We start from the raw sequence: 17,016 nt of genomic DNA, 5'->3' as shown, positions 1-17,016 counted from the left end.
ACAGATCAAATACCGGAAATTGTCTCACACTTTTAAAAAAAAAAGCATTAGTAGCCCATAGATGGGTGGTGATAACTTTGGCAACCTAGAAGATTAATAATTATTAATAAGATTTAATACAATTCTCGAATTTAATTATCCGGTCATCACTGAAAGTAGGTAACTTTGAACACATTAACATTTATAAGGACTTAAAAAATAAAACGCATTTACAGCACATTCTAAGTAAGTAGTTGGAAATTAACGGCCGACTACTTACTTAATATAAAGCTTTTACCAAAACCGTTAATTATTACGAATTATTAGACATATTCCACTCATTTTCTACCAGAAAGAATTTCCGGAAATGCCACCGAAAATAAAATTATACACACAGTAAAAAGTACGTGAATTATTTTGGTCTCTCTGCAACCCCTCCCTACACATTTACTAGCCCTTTTTAATAACTAAACAATCCCAGAACGTAAAACTGACCCTCCCATCTATTACCCGTAATTAATTTCCAGCCACTGCATGACTCTTGAAATACTGGAGAAAATAGATTGGAGTATTTTTGTTTCCGAAAATAACCCAACAGTTCATACACCGCCGAGTCGAAGACTGTACGCTCAAGTGACTCTATAAAATTATCCAAATGCAAATAGTGCAACCGCCCTAAACAAAATGATAAAGAAAGTGAAAATCGTTTCAGGTTTCACCGTATTGATTTCGTGTTGCTTGTTTTGCCAGCCGGAAACTATTAAAATTGGTGAGTGAAACACACAATGCCAACCATTACTCAATTAGTACATAAAACACCCATTACTAAACCGTGCAATAACAACAAAATATTATAATATTCGTCCATAAATAACCACCTATTTATTTCGATAGCGTAATTAAACAAACACCTCCAGACATTTATTTATTCAAGGGGCTATTTTCGACGCCGACAACCACATCAACGTGAAGGCATTTCATCTGGCTATCCACGAAATCAATCAAAAATTCATCATCGATCGACTTTTGGAAGGACTGGTTGAAAAGGTACCCCCGAACGACCCTTTCAAGGCCCTTCTGGCTACTTGCAACCTCATCAGCGAGGGGGTGGTTGCCATCCTGGGACCATCCACCCACCAAAACGCCCACATGGTCCAAACGGTGTGCGACGACAAAGACATCCCGCTTTTGGACGTGCGATGGGTGGATTATCGCCCAAGTCCCATGATCAACTTCTACCCTCACCCAAACGTGCTAACCCAAGTCTACGTGGACATCCTCAACGCGTGGAACTACGAAGACTTCGTCATTCTCTACGAAAACGACGACAGTCTGAAAAGGGTTGGGGAGTTGTTGAAGTTTTACGACAGCAAAGGGCACCAGATGCTCGTCCGCCAACTGGATAAGTACCACAATGGAAACTACAGGTGAGAGTTTGGCCGAGTTCCAACGATTTTCCGCAGTTTATAAATTCTTCTTGGAAGTGTTTATTATTACGAAAATGAAACGTTCGTCGAAATGAACTAAATTCCTGCACAAATTTCAAATGAAGTTGGTAAAAATTTGCGTTAGAAATTTATGTGCACTGGATGATGATGAATGTTCGCGGTTGTAAAAGTTATTTTACGAGGAGTAAATATAGAAATTACTGGAGTTTGCGTCCATATGGCTTTTTATGACGGGGTCTTGATTACAGATTCTATTTTTGAATTTGCTTTATAACGCGATTGCAGATAAACATTCACATGAGAAAAAACTGTATTCATTGTTTAGACCAACTTTAAAAGAAGTGTGGCGGTACGGAGCCACGCACTTCGTCCTAGACTGTTCCACCGACATTCTCGAGGAAGTTCTTCTACAAGCCCAACAAGTGGGTTTGATGACAAACCAACAGTTCTACGTCATCACGAACTTTGACTTCCACACACTCAATTTAACACCTTTTCAGTACGCCGAAACGAATATAACAGGAGTATTGAAAAACAACCACAAGGAGCTAGTTTTACGCCAATGTTGTTGTAGATGCGTTTCATCGACCCCAACACTGACGAAATTAGAAAATTGGCTGTGGAGCTTTACGGAAAAGAAACTTTCGAGTTGTTGACGGCTTGGAAACTTCAGCTTGAAACGACGTTGATTGTCGACGCTTTGATGATGTTTGGGGAGGCTTTGAGTGGGCTGCCGAAAAATTTTTCCACGCCTGTGGTGGATTGCACGACCGACGAAACCTGGATGTATGGAACGACTTTGACTAATTTGATCAAAGGGATGAAGTATCCAGGTTTTACGGGACTCATCCAGTTTGACACCAAAGGGTTTAGATCAGCTTTTGCTCTCGAAATCTATGAATTAAAAGAAGGAGGAACCACGAGAGTAGCAAATTGGAGCTACTCTGAAGGTTTGAATCTGAGCAGGTTTTACCCGCCGGAACCACCAACAACTGAGGGAAGCCTGGTTAATAAAACCTTCATGGTGATCACCTGTTTGGTAATCTTGTACGTCTAGTTGGGAAAAATTCTAATTGTTTGACCAGACAGAGCCTTATGGAATGAGAAAAGAGTCATCCGTGCCGCTGTATGGTAACGACAGGTATGAAGGTTTCGGTATTGATCTTATAGCGGAACTGTCGAAACGGTTAGGCTTCAACTATACTTTCATAATTCGGGAGGATAAAAAAAATGGTGACTACGACGAAACGAGTGGGGAATGGACTGGGATGATCGGGGACGTTATCTCCAAGGTAACCATTTCGTTACAACGAGACAATCTTAAAAATGTTTTTTAGAAAGCCGATCTAGCAATTGCCGATTTGACTATAACTTCAGAACGAGAATCAGCTGTGGATTTTACCACCACGTTCATGAACCTCGGGATTAGTATTTTGTACCAGAAACCTAAACGGGCTGCACCTAGTTTTTTCTCTTTCGCTGACCCTTTCGCCCTTGACGTTTGGAAACTCCTAGCGGCTGCTTTTTTCGGACTGTCTATCGCTTTGTTCATTTTGGGCCGTTTTTCCCCGAGCGAGTGGCAAAACCCTTACCCTTGTGTCGACGAACCCGAATACCTGGTGAACCAACTCAGCCTGAGAAACTGCTTCTGGTTCATGGCTGGAAGCTTGATGCAACAAGGATCAGAAATTGCCCCAATGTATCTAAACACCAACCCATTTTCTTCAATCGCACGCAAATGTTTTGAGCCTATGGGCGGATCATTTTTGCCGGTCGTCACCGAAGGAGGCGGTCCAAATTGTCCAAGGGCAGAATTAAAAAATAATGACTGAGTCAATTTATTTTATTGAAGAAATCAAGAATTGCAAAACTGAATACTTTGAAATCTTTTCAATTAGTTAGAAAAAAAAAACGTGTCCTGCTCTAATAACATCGAGAATATGCTCAAAATCACACTAATATTAGGTCTAATTGTGCCGACCATAGTTATAAAATTCACATTAAAGTAAGTCACGGACATTTTTTGAAGTGTACTACATTTCAAAAAGCAAAAAAAATGTTCAGTTTAGAAACTTCTTAATTTTGGTTTAAAGTTTATCAATCATATTTGACGCTTTATTTTATCCCTTCCATTTGTTATATATTATCCGAACGTTCTTCGACCGATAGGATAATTTATTACTTCCGACATCTTTTCGGTGACAAATTTAATCTTTGCATACTTCAGCGTAGTTAGTGAACTCGTTGTGACCACTGAAATATACAAAGAGTAAATTTTGAAATGGAACGAAAGTCGAAGAATACTTTCAAAGCCACGATCAAAATGTATTTGCTTATCTTCGCCAAAAAATGCATGACGTCATCGTAAAATTTGATATAATGAGTCTATACCTTTGATTTATCATTGCAGTAATATTTTTTAGATTTACTTATACAGCCTGTCTCAAAAAAAGGTCACTTCGATTTTCGATTTTTCGTTTTTTCGACCAACAGTTTCATCGAATTAGATTTTTCAGTTTCCATTTTTCTATCAACTTTTCGATTTTATTACTTTCTAATTTTCTGATTTTTCAAATTTGCGGTATTTTGATTTTACGATGTTTCGATTTTCTAATTTGCCATTCTTTCAATTTTTGATTTTTCGTCTTTCCATTTTTAGATTTTTTGATTTTTCTGTTCGTCAGTTTTTAGACTTTGCAATTTTTTTGCATTTTTCGATTATCTTTTACTTTACGATTTTTTTTATTTTTGAATTCTCGATTTTACGTTTTTAATTCTTCGATTTCCGATTTTTCAATTTTCCGGTTTTTTAATTATGCTATTCTCGATTTTTCGATTTTCCATTAATCATAAAATTTTTCGATTTTTCGGTTGTTTTATTTTTCGACCTTCGATTTTTCAACTTTCGATTACTCGATTTTCCATTTTCTGATTTTACGATTTTTCGATTTTCGTTTTTCCGCTATTGTGGTTTTTCGATTTTTCTGTTTGTTTCAGTTTTTATGGTTCTGCAATTTGCAGCTTTTAGATTTCAAATTTGTTAGTTTCCCATTTTCCACTTTTCGATTTTTTGATTTTTTTTCGATCGTCGTTTTTTCGATTTTCATTTTTTCGATTTTTTGATTTTTCAATTTTTAGGCTTTGCAATTTTTTTACTTTTCGCTTTTTCGAGTATTTGTTTCATCGAATTTTCGATTTTTCGAGTTTTCGATTTTCGATTTTTCGGTTTTTCCATTTTCCGATTTTCGATTTTTCGATTTTCCATCTTTAGATATTTTTCGATTTTTTTTTATTTTTCGATTGTTCTGTTCGTCAGTTTTGAGACTTTGCAATTTTTACTTTTCCACTTTTCTATTATTTTGGTTTCGGATTATTCGATTTTTGAATTTTCGTTTTCTTTTTCATTTTTCGATTTCCGATTTTTTTATTTTTCGATTTTTAGGTTTTTTAATTTGTTGATTCTCGATATTCCGATTTTAGATTTTTCGATTTTCCAATCTTCGATTTTTCAATTTCCAGTTTTCGATTTTCCACTTTTTGATTTTACGATTTTTCGACTTTTCTGTTCGTCAGTTTTTAGGCTTTGCAATTTGTTTACTTTTCGATTTTTCGATTATTTTTTTCCAGTTTTTTGATTTTTGAATTGTCGACTTTTAGAGTTTTCAATATTATGAATTTTCTAATTTTCGGTTTTCCTATTTTTCGTTTTTTTGATTTTTTGATGTTTCGATTTTTTAATTTGCCATTCTTTCAATTTTCGATTTTTCGTCTTTCCATTTTTAGATTTTTTGAGTTTTCTGTTCGTCAATTTTTAGACTTTGCAATTTTTTTGCATTTTTCGATTATATTTTACTTTCCGATTTTTTTGATTTTTGAATTCTCGATTTTACGTTTTTACTTCTTCGATTTCCGACTTTTCAATTTTCCGGTTTTTTAATTATGCTATTCTCGATTTTTCGATTTTCCATTAATCATAAAATTTTTCGATTTTTCGGTTGTTTTATTTTTCGACCTTCGATTTTTCAACTTTCGATTATTCGATTTTCCATTTTCTGATTTTACGATTTTTCGATTTGCGATTTTTCGATTTTCGTTTTTCCGCTTTTTGTGGTTTTTCGATTTTTTTGTATGTTTCGTTTTTTATGGTTCTGCAGTTTGCCGCTTTTAGATTTCAATTTTGTTACTTTCCCATTTTCCACTTTTCGATTTTGTGATTTTTTTTCGATCGTCGTTTGTTCGATTTTCATTTTTTCGATTTTTTTATTTTTCAATTTTTAGGCCTTGCAATTTTTTACTTTTCGCTTTTTCGAGTATTTGTTTCATCGAATTTTCGAGTTTTCGATTTTCGATTTTTCGGTTTTTCCATTTTCCGATTTTCGATTTTTCGATTTTCCATGTTTAGATATTTTTCGATTTTTTTTTATTTTTCGATTGTTCTGTTCGTCAGTTTTGAGACTTTGCAATTTTTACTTTTCCACTTTTCTATTATTTTACTTTCGGATTATTCGATTTTTGAATTTTCGTTTTTTTTTCATTTTTCGATTTCCGATTGTTTTATTTTTCGACCTTCGATTTTTCAACTTTCGATTATTCGATTTTCCATTTTCTGAATTTACGATTTTTCGATTTGCGATTTTTCGATTTTCGTTTTTCCGCTTTTGTGGTTTTTCGATTTTTCTGTTTGTTTCAGTTTTATGGTTCTGCAATTTGCAGCTTTTAGATTTCAATTTTGTTACTTTCCCATTTTCCACTTTTCGATTTTGTGATTTTTTTTCGATCGTCGTTTTTTCGATTTTCATTTTTTCGATTTTTTGATTTTTCAATTTTTAGGCCTTGCAATTTTTTTACTTTTCGCTTTTTCGAGTATTTGTTTCATCGAATTTTCGAGTTTTCGATTTTCGATTTTTCGGTTTTTCCATTTTCCGATTTTCCATGTTTAGATATTTTTCGATTTTTTTTTATTTTTCGATTGTTCTGTTCGTCAGTTTTGAGACTTTGCAATTTTTACTTTTCCACTTTTCTATTATTTTACTTTCGGATTATTCGATTTTTGAATTTTCGTTTTTTTTTCATTTTTCGATTTCCGATTTTTTAATTTTTCGATTTTTCGGTTTTTTAATTTGTCGATTCTCGATATTCCGATTTTCGATTTTTCGATTTTCCAATCTTCGATGTTTCAATTTCCAGTTTTCGATTTTCCACTTTTTGATTTTACGATTTTTCGATTTTTCTGTTCGTCAGTTGTTAGGCTTTGCAATTTGTTTACTTTTCGATTTTTCGATTATTTTTTTCCAGTTTTTTGATTTTTGAATTGTCGACTTTTTAAGTCTTCAATATTATGAATTTTCGAATTTTCGGTTTTCCTATTTTTCGATTTTTGATTTTTCCATTTTTCGGTTTTTTAATTTTTCAATTCTCGGTTTTTCAATCTTGCAAATTTTCGATTTTTCAGATTTGTGAATTTCCAGTTTTTCGATCGACCTACGTATTAGATTAATTGAATTTTCGATTTTCGGTTTTTCCATTTTTAGATTTTTAATTTTCCAGTTTTGTATTTTCAGATTTTCTGTTTTTCGCATATCTGATTTATCAAATTTTCGATTTTTCGGCTTTTCGATTTTTCGATATTTGATTTTCGAATTTTCGATTGTTCAGTTTTCCATTTTCCAGCTTTAGACAATTTTTTTACTTTTCGATTTTCCAAATTTTCGAGATTCAATTTTTAGATTTTTGATTTTTCGATTTTCTTTTATGTCTTTGAATTTTTCGGTTTTGATTTTTCGAATTTTTGATTTTTAATTTTTCCATTCTTCGGTTTTTAGACTTCAATTTTCTTTCTTTCTTTTAAATTTTTCGATATTCTATTTTCCGCTTTTCAGAATTTTCGATTTTCAGTTTTCAGACTTTCGATGATCAGAATTTTGGATTTTTCAGTTTTATGATTTTTCGATTTTTAGAAAATTTGAGTAGTCGAATTTTCGATTTTTCAATTCATCGATTTTTCCATGTTCAATTTTTCAATTTAAATTTTGCGATTTTCAATTTGTCCATTGTCGATTTTTAGAATTTTCGGTTTTTCAATTTTTCCATTCTCAACTCTTAGAGTTCAATTTTGTTACTTTCCGATTTTTTGGTTTTCGATTTTCCAATTTTCAGAATTTCCAAGTTTCTTTATTCAGATTTTCGATTTTCCACTTTTTCGATTTTAGATTTTTCGAATTTTTGTTTTTCCAATTTTTTGCTTTTTCGATTTTTCTGTTCGTTTCGGTTTTTAGGCTTTGCAATTTTTTTTACTTTATATATTTTGATTATTTTAATTTCCGATTTTTTAAATTTTTGTTTTTGATTTTTTTAATTTTCAATATTACAAATTTTTGACTTTTCGATTTTTTGGTTTTCCCGTTTTTCAATTCTCGATTTTTCGATTTTTGAGGTTTGTGAATTTCCACTTTTCGATCGACCTAGGTATTTGGTTTCATTGAATTTTCGATTTTTTGATTAGCCATTTTTAGATTTTCGATTTTTACAATTTGTATTTTTCGATTTTGTGTTTTTTGCATTAGTGAATTTCAGTTTTTCCGATTTTTGATTTTGCGTATATTTGATTAATCAAATATTGTTGCTTACAAAAACTTCAAAACATCTACAATATTTCAAATTATTCAGTTTTGCTATTCTTGATTTCTTCAATAAAATAAATTGAATCCGTCATTAACTTTTTTGAGACACCCTGTATACCCAAATCTAAAAAATATTAATGCAGTGATAAATCACAAGTATAAAATTCATCATATTTTATGCATTTAAGATAGGATTTATTCTGCAAAATTTTGAGGTGACGTCATAAATTTTTTAGAGGGGATAAGCAAATATATTTTAATTAAAAATGTATCATGTTTATCATGATTTTAAAACATCTGCAAGATTTCAAAGTATTCGATTTTGCAAATTCAAAATTAAATTGCAAAATATTGTTTTATAATTTTGATTTTTTTCCCAAAAATCTGGACGTTTCGGATAAAAACTCAACACGGAGTCATAAACTACATGTGTAGGACTATGTTACTGTATACAATTTAAAACCCATTTACTATGCATAAATTTGAAGTGACGTCATCACATTATTGGTGGGGATGATTAGACAAATTTAATCATTTTGCGACATTTATGAAAAAAATATCAGTTAACAAAAATGGCACGTTTTTATTATTATGCCAGTTACATGTCACTTTTGGACCGCCTTCTTCGGTGAGGACAGGCAAAAACGATCCGCCCATAGGCTCAAAACATTTGCGTACGTCTAACTTTCAGTGCAATGTCTACCAGAATGTTGGCTGGAATTTGGTGGTTCTTCACTCTAATCATGGTATCGTCATACACGGCCAACTTAGCTGCGTTCCTCACAACTGAGAACCCAGACAAACCTTTCAACGACGTCTTCGAACTAGTGCACGTCGCCGACAAAAAAGGGATCAAATTTGGTGCCAAAATCAACGGTTCGACGGAAAAATTTTTCCGTGACTCGAAACACATCGACGAGTATCAAAGAATCTACCACTATATGAAAGAGCACGCTGAGGAGGTCATGGTCACGGATAACAATTTGGGGGCGGCTAAAGCCGAACGCGACAACTATGCTTTCTTCATGGAAACGACATCCATAGAGTATGAAACTCAAAGACGCTGCGGCTTGACGTCAGTTGGAGATAACCTAGACGAGAAAGGGTACGCAATTGCCATGAGAAAAAGTAAGTCGGAAAGGAGTTGGTGCTAATTGTTGAAAAGATTCGTCCTATAGGTGGGCCTTGAGTACCACCATTCTGAAACTGCAGGAAGATGGGGTCATGGCCAAGATTAAGAGAAAGTGGTGGGAGGAACGACGAGGGGGTGGACAATGTCCTGTGAGTAGTTTAGTGTGACAAAGGGGTTATTTTCTTAAATTTTCTAGGACGAAGACGAGAAATCCATTGAAGGTACTTCGTTAAACTTGAAGAACGTTGGCGGGGTGTTTTGGGTCACAATAATAGGGACGTTGTTGTCGCTGGTCGTGGTCTTCGCAGAACTATGTCTTCATATTTTCAAACGATCGATCATCACCAAGCAACCCTTCAAACTGCTACTACTCGACGAGTTGAGCTTCTACTTCACCACGTCGGCGATGATCAAACCCGTTCTTTACAACAATTCGGAACAAGAATCCTACGAGTTTAATTAAACCAAACACTTAACTAATTAGTTCTATTTTAAACAATTAATAGTTGTATTTCGTCAAAGCATTTATTTAAATATTTTTGTTCTAATTTTAGCTAACGTTCCATACGCTGTGTAAGGATGCCAAATAATAAGGATAGTTTAAAATAGACGACCGTTGCATCGGAGGAAGCGCGGTGTCTCCTAACATAATAAATGTGCATTTAAACTTTTTTCAGACATTCATAAACGAAAATAAAAATGTGGTGCGTCAATGTGCTTTTGGTGTTCTTGACATTTTTCGTGCTCGGACAAGACCCAACGGAAATCGTGTTCGGTAAGTCTAAATTGACTAAATTCTCTCAGATTTTATTGAAATTGATGACTTAGGTGGCGTGTTCGACGAGAATTTGGAAAGTGGTGACCATTCGGACTTGACGGACCAAGAGGCGTTCAAATTTGCCGCTTACTTAGCAAGCAAAGAAAACGGTTTGCGGTTTAAAGCGATCACTGAAACTAACTTTAATCATGTGAGTGGACCCTTCAAGGCAAAGTTAGCCGCTTGTTCGTTAATTGAACACCAAGCAGTTGTTATTTTTGGACCGAAACAGGCAGAGGATGTTAATATCGTGCAGTCAATTTGCGACTACAAAGACACCGCTCATGTTGTCAACAAATGGGTTTATGGTCCCGCGGAACACAGGACCATCATCAATTTTTACCCACACTCGTCGTACTTAACTCAAGCCTATTTTGCCATTTTGAAGATGTCGGAGTGGAAGAGGTTCACGCTGTTTTACGACGATAACGAAAGTCTGTTAAGAATGGGAGACTTGTTAAATCTGGCTAAAGACGACGGGATTGTGGTGGTACTGAAACAACTTGACGAAGTCGGAGACGGGATTTACAGGTACTTGTAGAAACGATTTAAGTATTACAACTACAACTACTAGTTTTTAGAACGTCGCTTAAAGAAGCGGTACGCTCCGGTGAGACGAACTACGTGATAGATTGCAATATTGTCGTTCTAGAAGAGGTATTGCGGCATGCCCAACAAGTCGGTTTGCTTACGAGCCACTACAACTACTTTATCACCAATCTTGACCTACAAACTATAAATCTTGAGCCGTTTCAATACAGTGAAGCTAACATCACAGGGGTGTGTTCCAACCACCTGCACCAATCACTCTAACCCTTTTGTTCCAGATACGAATCGTCGATCTTTCCAACGAACTCACCTATTGGAAGAGTCAAGGTATAATCAGAGGCGATTTTAACCCACACTTCGACTTGTCTAAAATGAAAACGGAGACAGCGCTTCTGATTGACTCGGTCATAGTTTTAGCCAAAGTCATTAGTACGAAAATTTCCTTCCAAAACCTGACGACAGACGACGATAGTTGCGATTCACTAAAGTCGTCACGACATGGTTACACCATTTCCAACCACGTCAAAACGGTTAGTACACATCCAAATTGTCTCCCGCTTATGACAACTTTATAGAGCAAACATTCCGAGATGACTGGTCTAATCGAGTTTGATGGTAACGGTTTTCGAAGCAACTTTGATTTGGATGTGATTACGCTCAAAGACAACGGGATTAATAAAATCGGGACTTGGAATTCCTCGAAAGGTTTGATAACTGTGGGTCACGGAGCTAAACATTCAATTAAAGCCAGTAACAGTCTTCGGAACAGGACTTTCAAAGTGATCACGACTTTGGTACGAAAATTATGAGGTTGAGAAAAATTTTGACTAGGTTTTATAGACGGCTCCGTATACTATGTTACGAGAAACACCTACGCAGCTGTTTGGTAACAACAGGTTTGAAGGGTTTGCAATAGACTTGATAGACGAACTAGGCAAAATGGAAGGTTTCAATTACACGTTTCTAATCAGAGAAGATATGAAGAATGGTGCTAAGGACCCAGTGACTGGGCAGTGGTCTGGAATGATCGGTGACGTGATGGATGGGACAGCAGATTTGGCTATTACTGACCTGACCATCACCGCCGACCGAGAAGAAGCAGTCGATTTCACTTCCCCTTTTATGGATTTGGGTAATACTATCGTCTACCGTGATATCGTCTAACTGTCTTCTAGGCATCCAGATTCTGGCACAGAAACCTAAAAACGCCCCTCCTAGTTTCTTCTCTTTCGCTGACCCTTTTGCCTTGGACACCTGGATGATGTTAGCCCTTGCTTACGTGATCGTATCGTTGTCGTTCTTCATCATGGGTCGACTTTGTCAAGAAGAATGGACCAATCCATACCCTTGTATCGAACAACCGGAATTCCTCGTCAACCAGTTCAGTCTACAAAACTCTGCTTGGTTTGCCGTGGGTGCGCTCATGCAACAAGGAACAGAAATAGCCCCAATGTGAGTACCATTGTCAATCTTTCTAACCCAACTAGCGACTCGTAGAGCCGTTTCGACCCGAATGGTCACCGGAATGTGGTGGTTTTTCGTCCTGATCATGGTGTCGTCGTACACCGCAAACCTAGCGGCCTTCTTAGCCACCGAGAATCCAATCCACTTGTTCACGGATGTTTACACCTTGGTGGACAACATGGAAAAAAACAACATGCGATTGGGCGCGAAGGCCAACGGAGCAACTGAAAGTTTCTTCAAAGGAAAAAACGACTCAGTTTTTAAAAAAATCGCCAAGTACATGAAAACCCATCCCGAAGACATGGTAAAGGAGAACAAAGACGGCGTAAAACTGGCCGAGGATTTCAATAATTATGCTTTCTTCATGGAATCGACTTCTATATCGTACGAAACCCAGAGGCACTGCAGCTTGCAAGGGTATGGCAAGCTTTTAGACGACAAAGGCTATGGAATCGCGATGAGGAAAAGTAAGGGTTGGCAATTCGTAAACTTTTGTTAAAAGAAGAGTTTTAGATTCCACGTACCGCAAAACTCTAAGTATGGCGATTCTTAAACTTCAAACCTCTGGGGTGTTAGACGATTTGAAACGAAAGTGGTGGGAGGAGAAAAGAGGTGGGGGGCAATGTAGCGTAAGTTAATTAATATGGGTGTGCTTAATAACGACTGAGTTTTATACAGGCTGTTCGTGACAATGATAAAACACCCCCTTTAGCTGTTCAGAATGTCCAAGGTGTCTTTTTTGTAACTATAGGTGGAACTATTTTGGCTGTGTTTCTAGTAATAGCTGAATTATTGATTTCCACGTATAAAATAAGTAAAAAGACGAAAATACCGTTCAAGGAAGCATCAAGTATTGAAATGCGGTCCTTCTTTGACTTTAATAGCGACGTGAAGCCCGCCCTTGGAGACAAATCTAAATGTGGAAGCAAATCTTCGGAAGGAACTGGTACTTCTAATAATAATCTCCTGGCACCTGCTCCGCAGTACGGATTTATCCCGACTATTACTAAGGAGAAACTCTAATACCACAATAGTGTCACAATAATTCATCACTGTCACATTTCGAATTTATTTAATAATATATTGTGCAACAATAACAACCATTTCAACTCTGACCTACTTTTATCGAAATTGTGATAAATCCTCGTAAAAAATAGTGTGAAGTGAAGCTAGGAGGATCTTTCACAATTACATTGTTAACATAATTTGGCGCGCCTCTAAAGAACTAGGTAAAGACGATTATGCTATTATACATCCACGAATTCGGCGTTGCAAAAAAAGTTCAACACTGAATTCAAACCGAAATTAAGTACGCGACTAATTATGGTGATATCAAAGTATTTGAATGAATACGTATCATTAAACTAAATAATCGTGAAAGCGTTTGAAATTTTATGCACTTTGTGTGAATCTGTTATACGGTGTTTGCCAATGTAAACAGTAAAGAGGATTATCAGATGTTTGAGTTAATGCTAGAGCTAGTGGCAATTATACACACTCGATAATTTCAATAAAATCTGACTGCTTGAATTGTTTATTCAATTTAGACACTGCAGCTTTCGTTTATAACTCATCAAACGCTTATTTTGTCGCTATGTCGCGACTTACTTACCTTAAAGAAATTCTCTCTGGTTTTGTAATCTTTAAATCCTTTGATCCAGATCTGCATCAACCCCTTTCATCAGGTGCATTCATAGAAAGAAATATTGCAAAGTAAACGTCAGCTTAAAGAGCGCTGATTGACAGATAACCGCAGTTGGATGCTTTCCAAGATGGAAATGTAAGGAGTTTCTTTTAATAGGTAATAACAAACACAGTGAATAATTCTGGGATCGTAGACAGTAATAAATAAAACTGGCGTCTGCGTGATGTTAGTTTTTGTCGAAAGTTCGGCTCAGTTCTTTATTTTGTTGTACATTTGACAGTTTTTGTGGGGAGGTCAGGATTGAGCGTCATTAATAACTGAAAAGTTCTGAAATAATTAACCCACTTGTATGAGGCAACATCGTTAAGTCAGTCGCGTCGACTTTCTGCAAAAATATTTACGATTCCAATCCAACACTGTTGTTTTTTTACTTGATGAAAGAACAATGTGAGAAAATGTAGGCAACCAACTATACACCAACGCAACTCAGTCTGACAATGGTCATTTTTCTCTGTCTTTGTCGTAATATGCTCTACGTGTTTCGCCATTATTAAATCTTTATCTAAATACATTCCCGGGTATTTAGTGCTTGACTTGAGAAGGGCTGGTTTCTCTAGAAAATTCTAATCTTTTAAAAACTGACTAGGGCTAAAACGGCTAAAACCCCTTTCCGGAACCGCGTTCGCATTACTTCAAGTTGGTCGCCAAATTCTCGCCAGTTCTCCTATTTTCTCATTAGAACGGCAGAACAGGAAGAAGAAAACTTCAAATCACGTCGTTCAAAATCTGGGTGTTCCCTTTTTCCCTATTTTGTCCTGTTCATTCTTCTTCCTCTTTGGCCTTGGTTATCTTTATGATAAATTTGGAAATTGCATTCATTTCCTACTATGAGGTCCATTACCTTCCTGACATGAATTTCAACCCCAATTTCTGTTTGCATGTTCCTTGTCTCCTCCTCCCACCTACGACATCTAAAAATGTGTTCCGGCAGTTTTCCCGATTCTTTAATTTTTACTTCCCGAGCGTAAACAAAGAAAGTATTGTAATCGAGTCTGTCGGCCGACTCTCTACTTTTACGTTTTCTCGATCTTTCATGACCTCTAGAAGACGAAGAAATAGGTCTCCTATTTCCGTCTGTCTGTCCGTCTGTCCGTCTGTCCGTCTGTCCGTCCGTCCGTCTGTCTGCCGTCCCGGATTTTTATTAGACAGATAATCTCCGAAAGTACTGAACCGATTGTTGCGAAATTTTGTATTTATATTAGGAATATCGTGTAGATGGTAAAACGCTAACCAAAATTTGTCTAATCATCCCCACCACTAATGCGATGACGTCACTTCAAAATTGTACATAGTAAATGGGTTTTAAATTGTACAAAATTACATAGTCCTATACATGTAGTTTACGACTCCGAATTGAGTTTTTACCCGAAACGTCCAGATTTTTGGAAAAAAAATCAAAATTTTAAAACAACATTTTGCAATTTAATCTTGAATTTGCTAACCCAAATAGTTTGAAATGTTGCAGATGTTTTAAGGCTATAAAGAGCATCATAAATCTTTAGTCAAAATATATTTGGTTATCCCCTCCAAAAACTTGATGACGTCAGCTCAAAAGTTTGCCGAATAAATCCAATCTAAAATATAGAAAATATGATGAGTCTGTACTTGTGATCTATCACTCCATTCATATTTTTTGGATTTGCATATACAGGGTGACTCAAAAAAAAATTAATGAATGCGTAAATTTATTTTACTGATTTACTCAGGAACTACAAAACCGAATGCTTTGAAATCTACTGCGAAAAGAAAACATAATAATAGGCATCCAGTCGTCACGTTTCCGACAGCGAGAGAAGTACTGTCTAAACTCTTTAGACCAATTTTTTATTACCTGCTAAGATAAAAGTGATTTTGGCAAATCACATGCCTTCTAAAAAACGAGAGGGTGGGTGGGCGGGGCTAGTACCTGCTAAGGTAAGACTGATTTTGGCATTTTTTTTGTTAATTGTTTAAAAGAATTTTGGGACTATATCATTTGCCAGTATCAGTCTTATTTTAGCAGGTACTAGCCCCGCCCACCCACCCTCTCGTTTTTAAATGGTATGTGATTTGCCAAAATCACTTTTATCTCTGCAGGTACTAGCCCCGCCCACCCACCCTCTCCTTTCTTCAAGGGTATGTCATCTGCCAAAATCCCTTTTATCATAGCAATTACTAGCCCCACCCACTCACCCGCCCTCTCTTTTCTTAGAGGGTATGTCATTTGTTAAAATCAGTTTTATCTGAGCAAGTATTGATGACATACATTTTAAGAAAAGAGAGGGTGGGTGGGCAGGGCTAATACCTGTTAAGATAAAAGTGATTTTGGCAAATCACATACCTTCCAAAAAAAGAGAGGGTGGGTGGGCGGGGCTAATACATGGTAAGGTGGGACTGATATTGGCATTTTTTTTTGTTAATTATTTAAAAGAATTTTGAAAAAGTTGTCTAAAAATTGTGAAAAAATTCAGGAACGTGGATCTCGACATGCTGATTCCAAAAATATAGGGTGTTGATGGCACCGGACCGATATTATCGAAATATTAGGTGAGAAAATCGAATTTTTTGGAATTTTGAAAAATTGCGATGTTTCAATGGGCGATTCTGGAAAAACGGTTAGAGTTATCGAAGAAACAATGCCAGAACTGACTTCTGCGGTCCGAAATCTACAAGAAAATGCATTTAGTTAAGTTTCGAAAATGTCAAAATTTGGCCGAAATTTGAAGAAGGGGGGACCATTGGAAAAATTTCATTTTTGAAAAAGTTGTCTAAAAATTCTCAAAAAATTCAGGGAAATAGATCTCGCCGTGTTGATTCCAAAAATATAGGGTGTTAATTGCACCGGACCGATATTATCGAAATATTTGGTGAGAAAATCGAATTTTTTGGAATTTTGAAAAATTGCGATGTTTCAATGGGCGATTCCGGAAAAACGGTGAGAGTTATCAAAGAAACAATGCCCGAACTGACCTCTGCGGTCCGAAATCTACAAGAAAATGCATTTAGTTAAGTTTCGAAAAACTCAAAATTTGGCCGAAATTTGAAGAAAGGGGGATCATTGGAAAAATTTCATTTGTGAAAAAGTTGTCTTAAAATTCTCAAAAAATTCAGGGAAATAGATCTCGCCGTGCTGATTCCAAAAATATAAAGTGTTAATAGCGCCGGACCTATATTATCGAAATATTAGGTGAAAAACTCGAATTTTTTGAAATTTTGAAAAATTGCGATGTTTCAATGGGCGATTCTGGAAAAACGGTTAGAGTTATCGAAGAAACAATGCCCGAACTGACTTCTGCGGTCCGAAATCTACAAGAAAATGCATT

General features: G+C 35.9%; 2 protein-coding genes across 7 annotated transcripts; both read left to right on the top strand.

Moving 5' to 3' along the window:
• Nucleotides 1-598: 598 nt before the first annotated feature.
• On the top strand, nucleotides 599-9,642 carry LOC135125005 (glutamate receptor ionotropic, kainate 2-like). 5 transcript variants are annotated; one of them, XM_064050267.1, is made up of 9 exons: nucleotides 599-748; nucleotides 914-1,406; nucleotides 1,753-1,951; nucleotides 2,002-2,466; nucleotides 2,513-2,719; nucleotides 2,765-3,126; nucleotides 8,754-9,175; nucleotides 9,213-9,328; nucleotides 9,376-9,642. In XM_064050267.1, exons 1-9 carry the CDS (start codon nucleotides 664-666, stop codon nucleotides 9,640-9,642), a joined length of 2,616 nt encoding a protein of 871 aa, XP_063906337.1. In that variant the 5' UTR covers nucleotides 599-663. The 5 variants fall into 5 exon arrangements, with proteins under 5 accessions (XP_063906337.1, XP_063906336.1, XP_063906338.1 ...); XM_064050266.1 differs by having other exon boundaries at nucleotides 8,739-9,175; XM_064050268.1 differs by having other exon boundaries at nucleotides 8,739-9,175; nucleotides 9,213-9,323; nucleotides 9,376-9,454.
• A 230-nt stretch (nucleotides 9,643-9,872) lies between these two features.
• LOC135125004 (glutamate receptor ionotropic, kainate 2-like) lies at nucleotides 9,873-13,109 on the top strand. Of its 2 annotated transcripts, XM_064050265.1 has the most exons (11): nucleotides 9,873-9,954; nucleotides 10,008-10,147; nucleotides 10,229-10,527; nucleotides 10,578-10,776; nucleotides 10,824-11,075; nucleotides 11,121-11,339; nucleotides 11,386-11,677; nucleotides 11,721-11,997; nucleotides 12,043-12,476; nucleotides 12,523-12,638; nucleotides 12,688-13,109. In XM_064050265.1, exons 1-11 carry the CDS (start codon nucleotides 9,879-9,881, stop codon nucleotides 13,030-13,032), a joined length of 2,649 nt encoding a protein of 882 aa, XP_063906335.1. In that variant the 5' UTR covers nucleotides 9,873-9,878; the 3' UTR covers nucleotides 13,033-13,109. The 2 variants fall into 2 exon arrangements, with proteins under 2 accessions (XP_063906335.1, XP_063906334.1); XM_064050264.1 differs by having other exon boundaries at nucleotides 10,008-10,527.
• Nucleotides 13,110-17,016: the final 3,907 nt, after the last annotated feature.

This window comes from Zophobas morio, unplaced genomic scaffold, assembly GCF_036711695.1.
Source record: "Zophobas morio isolate AGI-343-1 ecotype UQ-CSIRO unplaced genomic scaffold, CSIRO_AGI_Zmor_V1 ptg000008l, whole genome shotgun sequence".
Classification (NCBI taxonomy): Eukaryota; Metazoa; Arthropoda; class Insecta; order Coleoptera; family Tenebrionidae; genus Zophobas; species Zophobas morio.
This window is presented reverse-complemented; position numbering and strand designations above follow the sequence as displayed.